The sequence below is a fragment of the Rhinolophus ferrumequinum genome, chromosome 8 (genome assembly GCF_004115265.2).
Source record: "Rhinolophus ferrumequinum isolate MPI-CBG mRhiFer1 chromosome 8, mRhiFer1_v1.p, whole genome shotgun sequence".
Classification (NCBI taxonomy): Eukaryota; Metazoa; Chordata; class Mammalia; order Chiroptera; family Rhinolophidae; genus Rhinolophus; species Rhinolophus ferrumequinum.
In genome coordinates this window covers 1480989-1500410 of record NC_046291.1, presented here as the reverse complement: position 1 = coordinate 1500410, position 19422 = coordinate 1480989, and the positions used below count along the sequence as shown (strand labels likewise).

General features: G+C 49.4%; 1 protein-coding gene across 4 annotated transcripts in view; it reads right to left on the bottom strand.

Annotated features, from left to right (window-relative positions):
* HDAC4 (histone deacetylase 4) overlaps positions 1-19422 on the bottom strand; it is a 273484-nt gene that overhangs the window by 230608 nt on the left and 23454 nt on the right. For all 4 annotated transcript variants that reach the window (XM_033112069.1, XM_033112072.1, XM_033112071.1 and 1 more), the window contains exon 2: positions 6508-6742. In XM_033112069.1, the coding sequence (XP_032967960.1) occupies positions 6508-6529 (22 nt within the window). In that variant the 5' untranslated portion in view covers positions 6530-6742. The remainder of the gene's footprint in view (positions 1-6507; positions 6743-19422) is intronic.

Sequence of the window (19422 nt, the reverse complement as noted above, 5' to 3'; positions counted from 1 at the left end):
CAACATGGAATGTCCCCAGTTAGGAACGTCACATTCAGGGGACAGCAGCGAGGACCCTGGGCGGGGGAGGAGAGTGATACAGGCTGGGGGTGCGCGACCCTGAAGGCCAGCAGGAGGCAGAACACCGGGCCTGTGACCCTGAGGAGCGTCCTCCAGGGGTGTCACCTGCAGGCCAACAGGCCCACAGACCAGGCTCCACCCACCAGGCCCAGCTCTGAGTTGCAGTTTCTCTTTCTGTTTGTCTGGTAGGAAGGGAGGTGGGAAAAGAGTATAATACAGCTCCTTTCATCACACACTGCTTCTCGCTCCTTACGGCAGCACCCCCACTCTTGCTAAGCGGCTAACAGCTAGCCAATTGAAACACGCAAAGTCAGATATAATCCTAAAGTTTACAGTTATTTGCCTCATTTGAAATTTTCTTAATCACTGTAATTCCCTTTTTAAAGGAGTCCATTTTTTATCATGTTCTCATGAAATAAGCAAATAAAAGGTTGATAAGTGGAAGGACAATGAAAAGTTTCAACCAGAACCTTCCCAGTTAACCTGGCATGTCCCCCTCCCAGTCAGCTCTCTCAAGAGAAGCTCAGAAAAGTTCAGGAATCCTTAGCACATCCATCATAGCAGCACCGAAGCCAGGAAGTACAACAACAGCAAAACCACGCTCATGGAAACCCCTAGGGGACACACACCCCGTGTCCCAGGAGAGGGCCCAGTGCTGGGCAATGGGGGACACGAGGCCCACAGTCCCTACTCCACACCTACAAGGTCATGGAACCGAGAGGGAAATGGGACCGGGTCCTGCCCACCCTGCTCCAGACCCCTGTACCCCGACACCCATCTCTTCACTCCCAATTATCCTTCCCCTGGGCCCTGGGCCTGGCCCTCCATACCCCACTTAGGCAGGTGCTTTCTGGACTCAGCCCCTGTGTCCTGACTCCCACATCCTTTCTGGAGCTTCCACGTGCCCCACCCGTCCCCTCCCATCACAGGGACCACACTACTCCGGGGGCCGCTGCCTCCACCCGGCCTGGGACCCCCGGGCACACCAGCCCGCTCAGCATGGGACCCCGGGCACAGCAGCAGGCTCGGGCCTGGGACCCCCGGGCACAGCAGCAGGCTTGGGCCTGGGACCCCCGGGCACAACAGCAGGCTCGGCCTGGGACCCCCAGGCACAGCAGCCAGCTCGGCCTGGGACCCCCGGGCACAGCAGCAGGCTCGGCCTGGGACCCCAGGAACCTGGCGTCTGCCAGCAGCAGGACTCACGTCTGTGAAGGGCAGATGACGGATTCTGGTTCCGGTCAGCTTCTGATCAGCTGCCTGATGTCTGGCTAGGCTGCACAGCAGTAATACTGACCTATTTATCTACAAACCGCGAATAACGATATGCTAGCTCACGACCCGGGTTAGCATGAAAAACAAATGAAATAACTACCGCACAGCTCAGAACAAAGTCGCCCTTCACTCTAGCTTCCTAGAAGTGCAGCAGGGTTCCACGTGGAGCGAGCAAGAGGCATCACCGATGTGTTACTGTTAAACAAGCTTGAAACACTTCCCGTTACACAGAGCCAGACTGCCATCCCGGTGTCCGGAGGTGGCCGCACACCTGCCCACCTATCCGCTGTGACCTGCCCACGTCGAGCGCAGCAATTACAGTGTTGGTTCCAGCACCAAGCGGCATCAATGGTCTCTAATGCCAGGCTTTCTATGTCAAATACGTACAGAGAACTCATTCTTAAATTTCAATATCATTAATCATCCAACATTCAGCATCTCAGAACTCAGAAATTTGCATGTCTACAATGGTGGCTTTGACAAAAAGGACAAAAATGCAAATGTTGCACAGACTGGAAGAATTTTCAGAGATTGCCAAAACAAAGCATCAGTGCGCCATTGACAGTGACTTTTCTGAGCTCTTCACAGCGACTGAGTGCTCGTGATTTTTAAAAGACAAAACACAATTTGAGGATTGAAAAAGAAGTAAGCTGAAAACGAAGTCGTTAGGTCTCCATGATTCCCAGAACAAACCTTGGCTGATTAAGCTCCCAGATAATGATGGCGTGGGGGTCGGGAGAGTGAAAATTCAAGAGCTGCAGCAGCTCGGCTGGTGGGGCTGGGGAAGGCCTGGAGGGTGGAAGGAAAGGCAGCAGCGCAGCGGGTTTCTGAGCCTCTCCTGCAGGAGCAGGAGCAGGAGGAGACCCGGGGTTCAGCACCCCGTCTGCACAGACGGGCAGCCTTCCTCCCCTCCAGGACACCTGTGTGGGGTTAGTGTCGGGACCCGCTCCACCCCCATGTCCTAGGGGCCCTGCCGGCCTGCCCAGAGAGCTCTCAAGCCTTCACAGAAGGGTCTGGTCTGGAGGAAGCTCTCCTCCAGCTGTCCCCCGTTGCCCCAGGCCATTTCCTTGCCCTGGCTCCCAGCTCTCCTGAACACCAGGCCTGGATTTCCATCCTCGGTCAAGGCCAGTGGGTTCCCCAGCCATCCAGGTGCTTCTTGTAGCCCAGGGCCCCGCGCAGGGTCTAGAAGCCGCCCATCCAGCTAAGGATCGAGGTCCCCTTTGTGCTAATTGCAGGTCCTCAAAATACATTTTCTCTCTTTATAGTCCTTAAAGCGTTGCAATATTCCCGAAACATTCAATCATTGCAAAGCATGATTTAAAGCACATAAAAATGTTCCTTTCTAAGATATTTTCTATCTTAAAATATAATAACATTGGTGGCCAAACTGGTTGAAATAAACAGATTCAAGATCAAAGAAAGAAAAATGGGAGCGGGAAGACTGAAAGAAGCCAGATCCCAGCTCAGCCCGCGGAGGGCAGAGAGCCTCCTCCAGGAAAGCTTCCAGGACGAAAACTTCACCATGGTCTGAAGAAATCAAACCACGTTGAAACTCACTAACCACTAAGTTACTGTACAGACTTTTTAGCAGCTATTATGCTGATGGGGTATTTCAGAGTCAACAGATTAATAAATCAGAGAATGGTCCAAATTAAAACACTGATCTTATACACAGGTTTCTCTCAAAACAGTTTTTCTGTTTTGACTGAACACTAAGCATGACTCTTACCAAGAAGCAGGGAGAGATCGGACACTTGAATTACCCGATTCCAGTCTTGCCCTATAAGTTTCTACTGAGAGTCAGGGCTGGAGACCACACACGGGTCCTCAATGCCGTCATGGGCTCCCCGACATCACCAGCATTTCCCGTCAAGGCTTCCTCCCCGCAGAAATGTACACGAAAGCTAAACTCCACTGCAGAGGTGGGTGGTGTCACAAAGGTGGCTGAGTGACAGTGGTTTTCCTGTGATTCAGCCAAGCTACAACATGCGAGGCACACTGCTCCCAGGCCAGACACAGTGTGTCCTGAGAGGAAGGACGAGGGACGCGAGACTCCCTATCCTGCCAGCAGGCCCCCCACACCGGGGACTCCCCTTCCAGGGAGGGGCCCATGTGCCACCCAACACAGCACCCTGTTTCAGCACGTTCCCAACTGGACAGGCAGGAAGCGTGTTTCAGACCCTCTTCTCGCTCTTCTTAACTGTCACAGAAGAGTTCTTTTAGGCTAAATCAACCCGTGTCCTTTCCTCAGGCTGCTCACATCATTAGAAATCCTTATTCAGAGCAATAAAACCCTAACAGTTAACAGTTTGACGTCAGAGAGCCAGGGCCCGGCTCTGGCAAAGTTCATAAAGAACGGCAGTAAAATCATAATGCATACCTCACCCCACACCAGAGGGAGTTCTAAAGAAACACGGGAGAGAGAAAAGTTATACACAGCAAACAAAAAGGTCATTTTCTGAGCAGGGCAAAACCAGGTTGTGCTGCAAGGGTGAGAGGAGGGACCAACAGCAGCAGGTCTCTATCTGGGCCTGACACACCCCCGGGAGCAGAGAGACCCGGGAGAAGAGAGGGTCCCCAGGAGCAGTGAGGGCCCTCGGGGAGCAGTGAGGGCCCCCGGGGAGCAGAGACCCCAGGAGCAGAGAGACCCCAGGAGCAGAGAGGGTCCCCAGGAACAGTGAGGGCCCCCTGGAAGCAGAGACCCCAGGAGCAGTGAGGGCCTCCGGGGAGCAGAGACCCCAGAAGCAGAGAGACCCCAGAGCAGTGAGGGCCCCCGGGGAGCAGAGACCCCAGGAGCAGAGAGACCCCAGGAGCAGAGAAGGTCCCCAGGAGCAGTGATGGCCCTGGGGAGCAGTGAGAACTTCGGGGGAGCAGTGAGGCCCCAGCGCACCACCCTAAAGACATGCACGACAGAGAAGGGGAGAGGCTCAGCTTTCCCGGGCAGCCCTGCCCTCACAGCTCCACCCCTTTTCAGTCTTCAGTATTCAACCCACAGAGAGGAACAGCCTGCTGGGGCCAGCGCGTGGCGTGGCAACACCATACACAGCCAGGCAGGACAGTCATTGCAATAAACATCAATGGGCAAACTCCCCACCCACGGGCGAAGACTCGCAGAGGAGAAAAGCAAGAGCCAGAGAAGCCCACGGAGACGGTGCTCAGCCCAAAGGACCCGAGGGCGGACGTGCTTCTAGGAGATGCCATCTTCCTTACGAAATACGTTGTGTTTCGTTAAGAGACCCGAGCTACCAAGAGATAACAGTCATTTATTTCTAAGCTCTGAAATAAAGAAAAAATGGTCAGTAATGTAAAAACAGGATTACAAACTACAATCATAATAGAAAATTTCACACTTCCCTAGAAATTGAGCAGACAAAAGAGTGAAGCTATAATTTAAACAACTCAATTGAGTTACTATGTAAAGATAACATGTAAAGAATACATACATATACTCCCATTCATGTATAAATGCATAATACATGAGGATTTTTGCATCCAGTGTGATGTATACATATAGACTGCTGTAGACAGAAAAAGAGCCTCTCTCTCTCCAAATGCCGGGGGCACTTGCAGGATCTGACCTCGTCTATACCGAGCCGCACAGCTGCGTGCACCCCGTTTATACCGCAATGCAAACTCTGTCATTCTCCCCTACCAGGCTGACGGTGAGATAGACGGAACCCACCCAGTGTTGGTGGGAAAGGGAAAATACAGATCCTCACAAACTGTAAACAAGGAGCTAGGCAGACGGAGCCATCGTTTTCAATGCGCTTGCCCACCGACTGAGACATCCTGCCTCCTGGAACTGACCCAACGGAGACTCACAGACGCGTATGTGCCAACTCCATGCACCATGACTGGCCGATGCCAGCGTAGGCTGATATAAATAGTGCTGTAACCACATAAATATCCATTTACAGCTATCAAAATTAAGTTGGCGTTACGTACACGCATAGGACATCAGCAGACGCTCATAATACATTAAAATGGAAGGAGTGAAACACAGACTCACGTACGGGAAGACAACACTCAGCTACACGTGTACACGCATCCCGTGTTCAGACACGGGACAGGGCCTGGCCCCGCTCCACAGCGGCTCTGAGTGGGGCGGGGACCGGGCACCACTCAGCATCTACATTACACCCTTCAACCCAGACTGCTTCCTTCTGAGTCACACGTTGTATCGATCAATAATGAACAGTTTAAATCAAGAAAGCCTCCATATCTAAATATAACCGGGAATCCTGTCCTTGGGAGCTTCCGACAACTGTGTGAACCTTCGTGCCCTCCCGCAGGGGGAGACCCCACCCGCAGCCTCCGCCTGCACACTACGGAGCCAGACCCCACGCCAGTGGCAGGGCTGTGGGGCCGTAAGGACACCCGGCTCCCGGCCCGGTGGGCCAGCGCCTCCCCACACGTGTACAGGGGACAGACTGATACCTAATGTACAGATGTCAGCGGAAGTGGCAGCAGGCCGGGCAGCATCCAGTGCCAGGAGCCCAGGCCTGTGAGGCAGGACCCAGGCCTGTGAGGCAGGACGAGGCGGGACTCCAGGTTTTCATCGTGCAACTGCACTGTGACTTTGCAAGGGGACAAGGACACATCCTAAAGGCGGGTGCCCATAACGCACTTCTGAAGGTACGGGCCAGACACACGCAGTTTCCAGCCTCGCTGGGCCACTTCTGTCTCCGTGACCTTAGACAAGTCACTTCGTCACTCTGGCTCTGAAGTTTTCAGGGCACTGAGAGGACTAATGCACGTGAAATGCGTACTGCAGAGCCCACGAAAAAGCGCTCAGACAGCAGAAGCAACCCGTGGCCACACAGCCGGCTAGTCCTCAGACCCAGCCGAGGCCCAGTCACAGAAGCACTCTCACCCCTGCGGCTCCCCAGGACCAAGGAAACTGGCTAAGAAGTTAACTGCAAACCACGGAGTGGCCTTTAATGTCATCTGGCCAAAGCACAATCCTTTTCTCACGGCATCAAGAAACTCGTCTGCCACTCCAGGATGCAAACCAGCCGAGACTGGGGCCCCAATCCCCTGAGCTGAAGAGCAGACAACCGTGCATGTGCGCTTGCTGCTGTTGTAAACCACCAGGAGCCATGACGAAGAAAAGCTGGTGTCAGGCTATGGCCACCAGTGAGCCCCTTGTGCCGAGGACTGCCCGCGCCCGCTTACCTGGGTGGCTTTGGGAGCTCATTGCTAGCAGCGTCTGCGCCTTCCTTCCGGCAACTCAAAATGGCTCCAAGATTCCACGTAAACAATCGCTCCAAAGAGCTGCAGAGTTCCACCGACACATCCAAGTGCAGCAACGGGCAGGATCAGAACACAGCCACACCACCGCTGGGGCTCGCCGACCACGTCGCATAGGCCCAGGGGAGGCCGGGGTGTCCACGGGCTCTCAGGACAGGACCTGTGTGGTGAGAGAAAGAAGACGGGCGTCAGGCAGGGTGCGGGGCCTCATCTGGACCAGCACCAAGCTCAGGACTCGAGCGTTTTGTTTTTCACTCATTTTCACTCGGGCTGGCTGAAAGTATTCATATGGACTCATTTCTGCTGACACGAAGGACTCGGGGGTTTTGCTGGTGAATATGTGTGAACAGGTATAAAAACCCTACCTATTGAGTAGTGTTTCTCAGCCTTGGCGCCATCGGTGGAAAACCCCTTACCAGAGTAACCCCTCTAAGCCCACCCCCACCACACAACGGCTCATTTCTGCACACACCATCTAGCCCATGTGCACAGGTACTCAGACTCTACCTCACACGACCCTAGAGTTCCAGCCTAACTTCAGCTTTCCTCACTTAAGTAGTTCCCCATGTTTTCATCTTCCTAATTACCATGCTCTCAGTTGGTTTCCATTTTCTTATTATAAAAGTAATCCTTGCCCATCACAGGAAAGTATATAACAAGTCGCCCGTGATGCCACCACACAGAGGAGACACTTCGCTTCTTACCCCCACACACACTTGGCTCCAGAGCTATGCATCCCCCCCTCTTTGCGGACATCACAGCCAGGAATTTTCCAGTGTCATAACCACCTTGCTAACGCCGTTCGGGAGGCTGCTCCTACTCCAGTGTGACAGAAGCTACCTCTCCCCCACTTCAGGTGCTTCTGATGAGCCTGCACTCACAGGGCCCTGTCCCCAGACCAAAGGGTGGCACGCAGCTGGAGCCAAGCTCGTCAAGTCCTCTCCCCAAGACCAGCCTCTTGCACACATCAGTCACTTAACAGAAGAGCCCCACCACCAAGTGTCTGCCCACATGGTGGTATCGTGGGTCACTTGATAAAACTCTTCTGTGACGAGCATGTGTTACTTTTATAATCAGAATATAGAAATAAACTGAGAAAACAATAGCTATGGAAATTTTCCTGTTGATCCGGGCTTCAGGCCCTTATGAGGCCTTTCTGTCATCTCTTCCTTTACTAATGTGACAAATTCCTGTTCTTGATTAAATTACTCACCAATTATTTCTTTCCTATTGCTTACCAGCAAAGAACCATAACCAACATATCACATACAGGATCACTCCCAGAGGTTGGCTGCTTAAGTGCTTTCCGGTTTCCAAGTACACATTATAACTCTGGGATTAGTATCTGTACAATCACTGTTCTGTATCTGGTTATTTCCTTAAACAGTGACTTACTTCTCTCAGGTTCACACTTTTTATTCATCTCTTGCCCAGAAGGAACACTGTTTTCCTGAAGGCAAGGTAGATGGCATGTTTTGCAAACCCTTGCAATCTCGAGTGGCTCTTACCCTTCACACAAAAACCATGTGGCTGGGTATAAAAGTCTTCGCATGGCTGGGTATAAAATCTTAGATCAGACATTTTATTCTCCAAACCTCTAGCCACTGTGCCACCCTCAACATCACAGAGAATTCCCATCAGCTGAAGTGTTTCCTGTCTAGGGGGTTTTGAGGGAGGGGGAGGGCTAGTCATGACGGCGCTGTTGTGGTTGTTCCTGTCACTTTGCTCTATCTGAATTCTGCTAGAATTTCTCTTTCAATCCTGAAATTCCAAAATGTTGTCAGATGATAGATGGTAAGAGTCTCTTTTCATTGATTCTCCTCCAAACATGAACCTTTCAATACATATTGGTCTTTGTGCTCAGAAAAATGTTCTTCAGTTACATTCTGGTTATCATTCCTGTTAGATGTATGTTGGCTTCTTTGGGGATCCGCATCCTGTTCAGGTGTCATTGCTCCATCCTTTCAGGCCTCTGTCACCGCTGCCACACGTGTTGTTCATTCTGCATTCCCAGGCATCTTCTCAAGCATGTTCTCCACGTCACCACTATTTTCCATGTCACTTTTATCCCACGTGGCTTCTACTATGGATTTTAATTAAACCGTAAACTTTGTTTTCAACCATTTCCCTTTACAAGTCATTCTGTTATCTTTTCTCTCAGCTGATTCTCTTCATGACCTTCTGCTCCTGTCTGCAGAGTCATGTCTTCTCCTAGCCAAAGAGTCTTTTGAAACTGATCTTCTGATTTCGACCATCAGTCACTTTCAGAGGTAAGTTCATCTTCTGCATTACAGGACAGTGCCCCCTCCCCAATTCTGGAACTCCTTTGCAAGGCCCAATGGGGGCAACTGTTTGTTGTTTCTCCCCAAATAAGAACAGCTCTGGTGCAGACCCAGGTTTTGGCCGCACTGTGTGCCCTTGCTCCCACCCCATCCTGTGTCCACTGCAACACTGACTGAACACCTTCTCAGGGCCCTACGCTCCGCAGCCAAATGTCCAGTGTCCTGCAGCCTCCCCTTTAGTGCTGTGATGCCTGCCTGAGAGGACTGTCCTCCCAGATGCACAGTAAACAGAGCAAAGAAGTCTGCTGTCGGATGACACACGTGTTCTGGAATAAACTCACACTCCACAAAACCATAGACTGCAACTACTGGGGCTTATGGGAAAATAAGGTTGGAGCAGACTATTCCAAACTGCAATGTAACAACCAGGGTGCTATAAAAATCAATATAACGCTAATAAAAGCATGACCACAGTTTAAAAAGGATATGTAAAAGGCCCAGTAAATAAAAAGTCCAGTAAATGTACAACTTTACCTTTTTAAAAAAGGTGGCAACAGTTTGACAAGAGAGGATAATGGAATAATTGAAGCTTCTAAGTTATGGCCTCAGGGACAGGACATACAGATGGAGAAAACCATGCAGTGGAGGCTTCTGGGAGAGAGCAGGTGGGGACGAGCAGCACACACGGCACGGGCTCCCCACGACTGCCGCGCGCAGGGTGAGTGCCCTCGACGTCCAAATGCGGCTTCCTGACGCTAAGTCACCACTGATGCACAAGAAGTCAAGTGTGGCCCAGCTCAGCCTCTGCGTCACTCGTACCTCCACCCGTCACCCGCAGCACACGAGCCATCTCGTGTCACACTGACATGCTTTGGTACAGGGCAGAATGTCCATGAAAGAAGCTGCGTCCCAGCGCACTCACGTTCTATGGCTGCCAGGACCTGGGAGTTTTCCAACTACAGAAACGTACTGTTCACAGTTTAGGAGGCAGAACAACTCCCCTCCGACACCTGTGGGGACCCTCCTGCCGCTTCCGGCTCCTGCAGGCTGCACATGCACTATAGCAGTCCCTGGCTGGCAGCTGTGTCACTCCAAGCTGGCCTCCCTCGCCACATGGCTTGTACCTGTGTGTCTCAGCCATCTCCTTGTAAGGACACCAGTCGTACTGAGGAGTGGCTCACCTGGGTCAAGTACCACTTCATCTTTAATGATTCGTACATTGGCAACGACCCTATTTTCCAAACAAGGTCACGTCCTGAGTTCCTGGGGTTTGGGGCTTCCACGTGTCTTCTTTCTGAGGGGGACACAGTTCACCCCTAACAGCCAGTACACACGGCACCCAGGGAGCTTCCTGACTGCTCCGCACAAGCCCAGCCAGTGTTCTATGCACTCACATGGTCCCAGGAAGTAAAGCGCCACCCTCATTCCACAGTCTTCTCCATCGGCTGAGACCACGCTGTACAAAGACCTGCTCTTTCAAAGGAGGGACACACACGAAGTGGAGGGGGAAGCATGGGGTTGGAAAAGCAGCTCCATGCCGCAAGGGGACAGCTGCCACCTGTCCGGGGTGGGTCAGAGGTGACTGCACACATCACAGGAGACAATGCAGCCAGCACGGACTTCGTCCCTGCTCTCAGGAACTGTGGCGGCGTCACGGAGCTTGGAGCCACCGGCACAGCCGCACGCAGTTCCAGCACACTCTGCGCGCTGCGTCTCCGAGCGGCACCAGACAGGCCTTTCCACAAACGTGCAGGCAGGTGCTGGCAGCAGAGCAGAGGAAACAGCGCCGAGAATGTCACAGGCGTAAGCCGGCTAATCCAGCTGAGAAGCACCATGTCCAGCCCACAGTAAGTACCCAAGTATTAGCCACTGATGAGACCATTATTTATTTTAAACCAAAAGCTGCTAATACAATTTTGACAATTAGAAATTTCCCCAGGGACAATCAGAATTCTGCTTCTAGCCAAAATAGAATAACAGGGACCAGATTTCCTCTCACACATGAAACAGCTAAAACTGACAAAATATGTGAAACTACGGTTTCCAGACATTGGACATCAGGCATGGTGATCGCAGAGGAGAAACGACCTCAGTGAGCCCCACAGTTGCCCCAGGCTGTGGTGTCAGGAGAACAGAAAGAACTGGAAAAGTAATGCCTTAAAATGTCCCACATTTGATGAAAACTAAAACCCACAGACTCAAGCACAGAACACTTGAAGAAGATTACACCAAGGCCCAAGTATGTTAAAACGCGTTCTAAGATAATGTCTTAAAAGGTGTTGGGAAAGAAAAAAACATATCACAGACAGAAAGGCAAAAGTAAGAGCGACAGCACATTTCTCAGCTGAAAGCATGTGGGCCAGCAGGCAGTGGAGGGACACACTGGGCGGGGGGCCACAAACTGCCACCGGTGAGAACAGCTTTCAAAAACAAAGGTGAAATAGAGATGTTTTCAGATATTCGAAAGCTGAAAACATTCATCAGCAGCAGCTCTGCACTAACAGAAATATTATAGGAGTCCTTCGGGCAGAAGGAAAGTAGCACCAGAAGGAAATGCGGCTCTGTATGAGGGTGGAGAGTGTGCGAAGTGGGAACCACACAGTAAATATAAAAGAATCTTCTCTCATATTGACTCTCTTTAAAAAAGAACTGTTTACAGCACAAATAATAATGCATTGAGAAGTTTATGTCAAGTGCACTAAGAAAACATCAAAAACAACACAGACGGGGGGACGGGCGGGGGTAGAAGCACGCTTTCCTGTGTTCTTACATGAGATGTGGAGTGGTGCACTCGACAGCAGACTGAAAAGTTGGAGATATATGCCATAAATCACAAAGCATCCACTTAAGAACAACAGTTCTAGTTAAAGGTCAATAGAAAAATATATAATATAACCATAAAAATATCCAATCCAAATGAGAGCAGAAAAAGACCAAGAGAGTGACAAATAGAAAACAAACAGAACGATGGTGGCTGTAAACCCAAATCCATCAACGACCATATCAGATGGTCCCCCCAACCCCAGTGGAAGGGCAGAGGTTGTGAGACTGGACGTACAAGCAGGACCCCACCTTGCCAGAGTGTAACGAGGAATCCTGGGAGGTAGGACTGCAAATGACTCGGAGAGGAGGTCATGCATTTTATATCATGAAATAAATCTTCCCCCAGGGTTACAGACCCAATTATAACGCTCCCTCCAAGGAACCCATTTTAAGTATAAAGATACAAATAGATTAAAAGTAAAAGATGGAGAAGGTATATCGTGCAAACACTAATCAAAAGAAAGCTGTAACAGTTACATTAATATCAAAGTAAATTTTAAAGAAAGGACGTCACCAGGGATAAAGACAGCCATTTCATAATGATACGGGGGTCAGTTCATCCAGAGGATACAACAATCCTAAACATTGATGCACCTGATAACAGAGCTTCCTACGTGAAGAAAAAAGTCCTGAAGTGTAAGGAGAAAAGGACAAATCTGCATTTACAGACGGCAATTTCAACACCCTGCTCTTAGCAATTGTTAGAACAAGTAGACAGATGATTAGTAGGAAACTATCACCCGATTTGACCAAAAAGACATTTACAGAACTACTCTATAAACAACAGAATACATATTTTTCATGTTCTTTTTAAAGGTACATTGAACATTTACCAAGGCAGACATCTTTTGGGCAAGTCTCATGATAAATTTTAAAAGACTTAAGTCCATTAGTTCTCTGACTAAATGAAATTTAATTAGAAATCAGTACCAGAAAAGATACCTGGAAAACTCCAAAAATTTGGAAACTAAATAACATTATTTCATGGGGCAAAAAAGAAATTAAAACACAAATTAGAGAGTATTTTGAAATGAATGAAAATGAACCCACAATAGTGTACTACCCACTATTACAATGGGTAGTGCTCAGAGGGAAATTCATAGCACTGAAAACCTATATTAGAAAAGAATGTCTCAAATCAATGACTTCAGGTTTCGCCTTAAGAAACTAAAAACGGAAGAAATCAAACACAAAATAAGTGAAACCCCCAAGAAATGACAATAACAAAGAGCAGAAATCAATGAACTAGAAAAGAGAGAAACCAATGAAACTAAAAGCTGATTCTTTGAGACAATAAAATGCATAAACCTCTAGATAAACTAACTGATGGGGAAAAATAAAGAAAGAAGATACAAGTTAACAGTTATCAGTGAGGGGATGGCCTACAGACCATACGGATATTAAATGGACAACAGGGAATATTGTGAACTCTATGCCAATAACTTTGACAATTTAGATGAAATCAACGAATGCTTGAGAGACCCGACCTACCAAGGTCCACTGGAGGAGAAGGCCCTGGGCGTCTCGAGCTGAGGGACCCATCGGGACATCCCACCCGCAAGTCCTCTGGTTCACTTCCCTCTCGCTTCTGTACGAGTCAGACTTCCACGGCAGGATGAGCTGTCACTTCTCCATCTTCCCATTTAATCAATGATTTATTTCCATCACTATGGGCACGTGGATGTTTCTTTTATTCTGTGTGGTAATCCAATACTATCATTACTTGTTGCCCAGGCTTTGGCTGTCGGGAGCTCCTTCAGGTCAGCGCTCCTGTTTTTGTGACAAGCCCCCAGCCCAACCTTTCTTTCTTTTTTTAAGCACTTCCTTACTTTCTGGTCGCCACCCTGGGATCAACCCCATCTCCAGAGCCTGGTTCCTCTTTGTGGACAATGTCCAGACACCAAGGCCCGGTGCTCTGTGAGCCCTGCACCACCGGGGTCGCCCTGCAGGGCGCCCACAGTGTGTGCACACACTCACACATCAGCTTCTATCGTCAAATCATGAGTTTGCACGGGCACCTCGGACCCAAGCCAACATCCCAGGTCGGCGTTCCCTTCACCTTCCTTCCGCAGCAGTGAGAGGAGCCTGCTTCTCATCACCCACGATGTATTGTCTTTGTTCAACTCTGGCCGAAAGTGGTTTCAGAACTGTCACCCGCCCACACGAGGCACACATGTGCCAGTGAGCTCCACCCAGCACGTACGTGCAGCTCCTTTGCCTCCAGCGTCCCAGGAGCGGCCAGGACACAGCTTTGGTTCACTTGTTAGTGTCTGTTTCATTTGGGGTGCCCCGCAGCCTGGCTGCTTTGAACTGTCTCGAATATGGGAACAGCAAGAAATACAAATTTTGTTTCAGTGAAAGGAAGTGCTCATATTGATATCTGCAATTTAAATTTGAGATCTTCCAGGATTTTAATGTAAATTGCTTTTGCTTAAGAAAAGCTCTGTATTGTGAGAATTTCGAGCACATACAAAGTAAACAGAACAGTATGAGCTCCTAACACCCAGCTTCAACAATTATCAACCCCCTGCCGTCCTTGCTTCCCGACATCTCCTCTTATACACTGAAATGCCCAAATTTAACTGTAGAATTTTTCAAATGGGTGCATCTGTGTAAGCCTACTACCATGAGTTTTTTCTTACTTTTAAATGCATTGTCAAACTGAGAGAAATAAATACTTAGATATAATTTATTCAGAACGCAGTTCTATTATAAACAATGGGGCTTTTCACAAGATCATGTCCTCCACGCTGTGGAAAGCAGAAGATCCCTGAAGGTGTGTGAGCAGCACAGAGTCTGGGGCAGGCCAAGCGGCAGTACGAATACGGACACGGCCTCCCCACCCCAGAGGGAACCCGTCCCCAGAGCCGAGGGTGCACCACTTAGAGCATTTCCCTCCATAGCCATCGTAGCCATCGGCAGCCCCTGCCAACCCAGACCGTCACACCCCGCTGCCTCTGGTACAAGCTGTCTCAGAGCCAGGCTGTGCCAGGGCCCATGGCCCCAAGAGGAAGGCAGTGGGAGCTCAGATCTGGAGAAGCAGACACCGGCGAGAATCTGGAACACAGCGGGCGTGGGACTGGGAGGCTGAAGAACCTCAATGCCCAGCCTGTGAACACTTTCTCCTAGACCAAGAAACCAGAACACAATGAGTGTACCCAAGGAGGCAAGACGTCGGGTTCCAGGATGCAGACAAGTTAGAACAAAGGAGTATCTGTCAGGGGTCCATGGCTGCAAGCAACAGAAACCACCCAGGCAGACAAAGGAAGCCCCCAGAAGGAAACTGGGTAGCTGGAGAACCGCTAGAGCGCTTCTGAGGCAAGAGAAAATGGGGCGGGAGGTTCCCAGACTGTGGGAGTCAGACCCCATGGCGAGCGTGTGGGGACACTGACCAGCAGTCCCAGCGAAGTAAATTCAGTGAGAAAGGGCTCATTCCCCAGAGGACAGTGAAGTGCTGTGACCGGAGCAGGGGACAGAGGGCAGACATGCCCCAGCACCCGGCCATCATCAGCTCCGCTCAGTGGGCTGAGATGGCGGCTCCCCAGCCAGGACCATCACGGTCTCCAAGATGCCAACTTCCCACTCCAGCTGGTCTGTAATGGCACACGCGCTGGCTCATGAGCACGCACAGGGCCACGCCTGTCTGCTCACACCACTGGACCCGGACTGGGGAGCTGGACCACGAGTTGGAAGCCCTGAGCTCCATCCAGCCCGGCACCGCCAGGGTGAGCTGAAGGACCTCGGGCCAGTCTCGTCCTCCGGGCTGCTTCTCCCCTATAAAAGGACTGCGTGGGGGTAAACCGGGTTTCCGGGGGCATTTTCAGTAGAAGTCATAGGAGAGGCTTCACGGGGAAAGGACTTAGTGGCCAAAGGCGTCTGGGAATGCCAGGCTTCCCAGCACTGCTCAGAGACGTGCCCACGGGCACGCAAGATGTGCCCCTCAAGAGCCAGGGCAAAGCAGCGGGAAGTGCCCTTCCCTCTCTGGAACTCTGTGCCCTCATCTCCATGGGGCTCAGTCCCCCACCTTTCTCGAACCTACCTCCCCACGGAGGCTTTACCTGAGCACCCAGACGGCAGTCCCACCATCGCACACCTCGCTCCCATCACCCTGCTTTCTTTCCCCTCCGAGCTCCTGTATCATGTTATATACCCACATCACACATTTCACTTTTTCACTCTGTCAGCTCCTGCCGCCGGGGGCAAGAAACCTCTGTGACAGCAGCAACTTGGCTGCCTTGCAGGATCCCTAGGATGTGGCACACAGTAGGATGTGGCACACAGTAGGCACGCAACAAAAGTGTGCTCAACTGAGTAAACTTTTGAAAACTTGGCCTGAATCCACCCCAGAATTCGACTCAAAAGGGGCTGAGGTCAAAACAGAATTGCAAAAGTGGCAGACCTCTGCCTCTCAGGTGACAGGAAAGGAGTTACGGACCACATCTAACATGGAAGATTCCAGAAATTCAAAAGCGCATGGGCCTCAGGGAGCCACTGCGACAGAGGACTATAGGGCTGCAGGTAGAGGGAACAGCTTCTCAATCCTCCGAGCACCTGGTTCATAAGGAATTTGCACGCCTTCAGGAAGGTGGTGGGTCAGAGGGGGTGAAGTTAGGAACAAACCATTCGATGGCTGGAACTGAACTCCTGACAAAGAGAGCAATACCGCCTCAAGCCCACAGTGAAAGAAACGCTTTCACATGCAGCCTCAGAGAATGTGTTGATAACACTGTGTGGCTTGTGTCCCCACGTTGCTCCTCTTTTCCCCCATTTGCATCAGCATCCCTTTAGGCAGAAGGTCTCTGAACAACCCAGTGCAATATGCACCAGATAAAATGTACTAGGAATTTACGTTTTAATAAAATCAAATTCAAGCATGAGACAGTTCCTTCTGGCTTAAAGTACACGTCTAACGACACTTTACCAATGAACCCACTACTGCTTCTCTAAACACACACAGTACATGGTCCAAGGATCCCAAAGGGTACAGGTTTAAGGTTGCCGAAGCCTTGGAAACGCACAGCTGTACATCTCTAACCAGAGCACACAGTGCTGGCGGGTACCAGAGACGTGTTCAACACAGCTCAACTCGAAACGACTGCTCCTGTGACTGCATCCTCCCCTGGTTTACGACAGAAACGTAAAACCCACATCTGGGAGGGTGGGCAGTCGCAGGGGAGCTGTAAAGTCGATTCACAAGCTCCTTTAGAAAGGCACGGTCACTCCACCAATCAGGCGTGCCTGACACTAAGCATGTATTTATACAAAGACATCACTTTCTTTCTTTTCACTTCTGTTCCATACAGAAGGAAACCAAATGCGTCACTATGGCTTAAGTGTGTGCTGATATTTCCTCCACCAAATGTTTTCCATCTAGGATTATCTATGGTTCTTCCCTCCCCCAGCTGCCCTTAGAAATTTTAGTTGACCCAATTTCATGGAATAAAACATAGACCTTCCAAAGAGTAAAAGTCTTACAGCTATAAATCCTTAAGAGAACATTCTTTCAAAAATCTTATTAAGTGGCCACAAAGAAATGTGGCAGAGAGCAAGGAGGACATGTTTTCTCACTGACCACAACCCTCCACATCCCACCACCTGGGCAAAGAACGACCATGGCTCAGTCTGGACTCCTCCCCCACCGCCTGCCAGGCTGGTGGGCGGTCAGCAGACTGTCAATGGGACCAAAGGGACCAAAGAGAGATGCCACACAGCTTGTGGCACCCCAATGCGGAGAAAGTGTGCAAATCATCCGCTGAAGGCGACACTGAGCTGTCCCCTGAACCAGGAATGAAGCCAGGATACCCTCTCTCACCACTTCCAGTCCACAGCTTACTAGAGATGCTAGCCAGGGAAACAAAGCAAGAAAAAGAACTGAAAGGCATGAAAACTGACAAAGAAGTATATATTGCTTTATTCACAGGCAATATGCTGTATACAGAGAAAACTCAAAGCAATCTACCAAAAACTATCAAAATCCCAAAGTGAAGTTAATAAGGCCACTGTTAAGGTCATTATACAAACACCTACTGTGTTTCTACATACCAGCAACAAACAAATAGAAAATATGCTTTGGAAAAAGATAATCACTTATGATAGCACCCAATATCGGCAAATATTCAGGGCTGAATCTACCAAAAGATGTATGAGGTGTGATCAAAAAATACACTGAATGTTTAAATTTTTAAAAAATGTATTACAGTAGAAGACACTTTGCCATCAATCCCCCTCAAAACACTCCCCCTCGCTTCAAACACACTCATCCCATCGTTCTTGCCACTTTCTGAAGCAGTTCTGGAAGTCCTCTTTCGTTAGCATCTTTAGTTGCGCTGTCATGGCTGCCTCAATGTCCTGAATCATTTTGACTTTGGGGAAGAGCCAAAAGTCACATGGTGCCAGATTCAGTGAATAAGGTGGATGAGGACACACCACAATGTTTTTATTTGACACAAATTGCTGTGCCACACGTGATATGTGACACGGAACCTTTCCATTGTGACCACAATATACAGTGAATGCTGCTGCCTAGTGCCATCCAGCGGAAAGGCAGGGATCTTCAATACCGGAACTGGCGTGTCGAACCTTAGTAACAGTGCGTGACAAGTTTCAACTTGTGCGGTGCAGTCAGTTGGGTGTGAGCTACGGTTGAGGGAAGGCATGTTTTAAAGTGTGCATAAACCATCCTCCATCATGACAATGCTCCGTGTCACACATCACTTCTGGTACGGCAATTTCTGTCAAATAAAAACATGACGACGTGTCCTCATCCACCTTATTCACTGGATCTGACACTTGCAACTTCTGGCTCTTCCCCAAAATCAGAATGATTCAGGACATCGAGGCCACGACAGCACAACTGAAGACACTCACGAAAGAGGACTTCCAGAACTACTTCAGAAAATGGCAAGAATGATGAGATAAGTGTGTTCAAAGCGAGGGGGAGTATTCTGAGGGGGATTAATGACAATGTGCCTTTTACTGTAATACTTTTTTTTATTATTTAAACATTCTCCATAGTTTATGATCACACCTCATATAAGAACTTTACACATTACACTATGAAACATGGTAAGTGAAATTAAAGATCTAAATACATGGTGGAATAGACAATGTGCATGGACTAGAAGATCCAATATGGTTAACATGTCGATGGTCCCTAAATTCGCGGGTAGTCAATGCAATTTGAATCAAAATCCCACCAGAACTTCTTTGAAAATTGACAAGTTAATTTTTAATGTTACATGGAAGTACAAAGGACCTAGAGTAGCAATCTTGAAGAAAAACAGACATACCTGGAGGACTCACACTACTTAATAACAAGACTTTTTATACCCCTATGTAATTAAGACATTATGTAGGAATAGACAAATAAAACAAGGGACAGAATGTTCTAGAGTGAGATCAACACAGGTGTAGTAATATGATTATGGCAGAGGGGTGTGTTCCAAACCCAAAGGGAAACAGGCCGGGGGCCAGGTCGACTGCTACCTTTATGGGAACAAAATGAACCATGACCCATCACCATGAAAATTAGTGTGAGATGGATCAGAAATGGTCCAGGGAAGACAACAAAGCCTGGCCTGAAGGACAGCAAAGGGAAAGTTTTCATGTACACAAAGATTCTTAAATAGACTTTTCACACCTTTTTTTAAGGCACTGACCGCAAAGGAAACACAATGATATATTATACATACTGCATCAAAATTCAAAAGTTCGGTTTATCAAAGAGCCAGTAGAA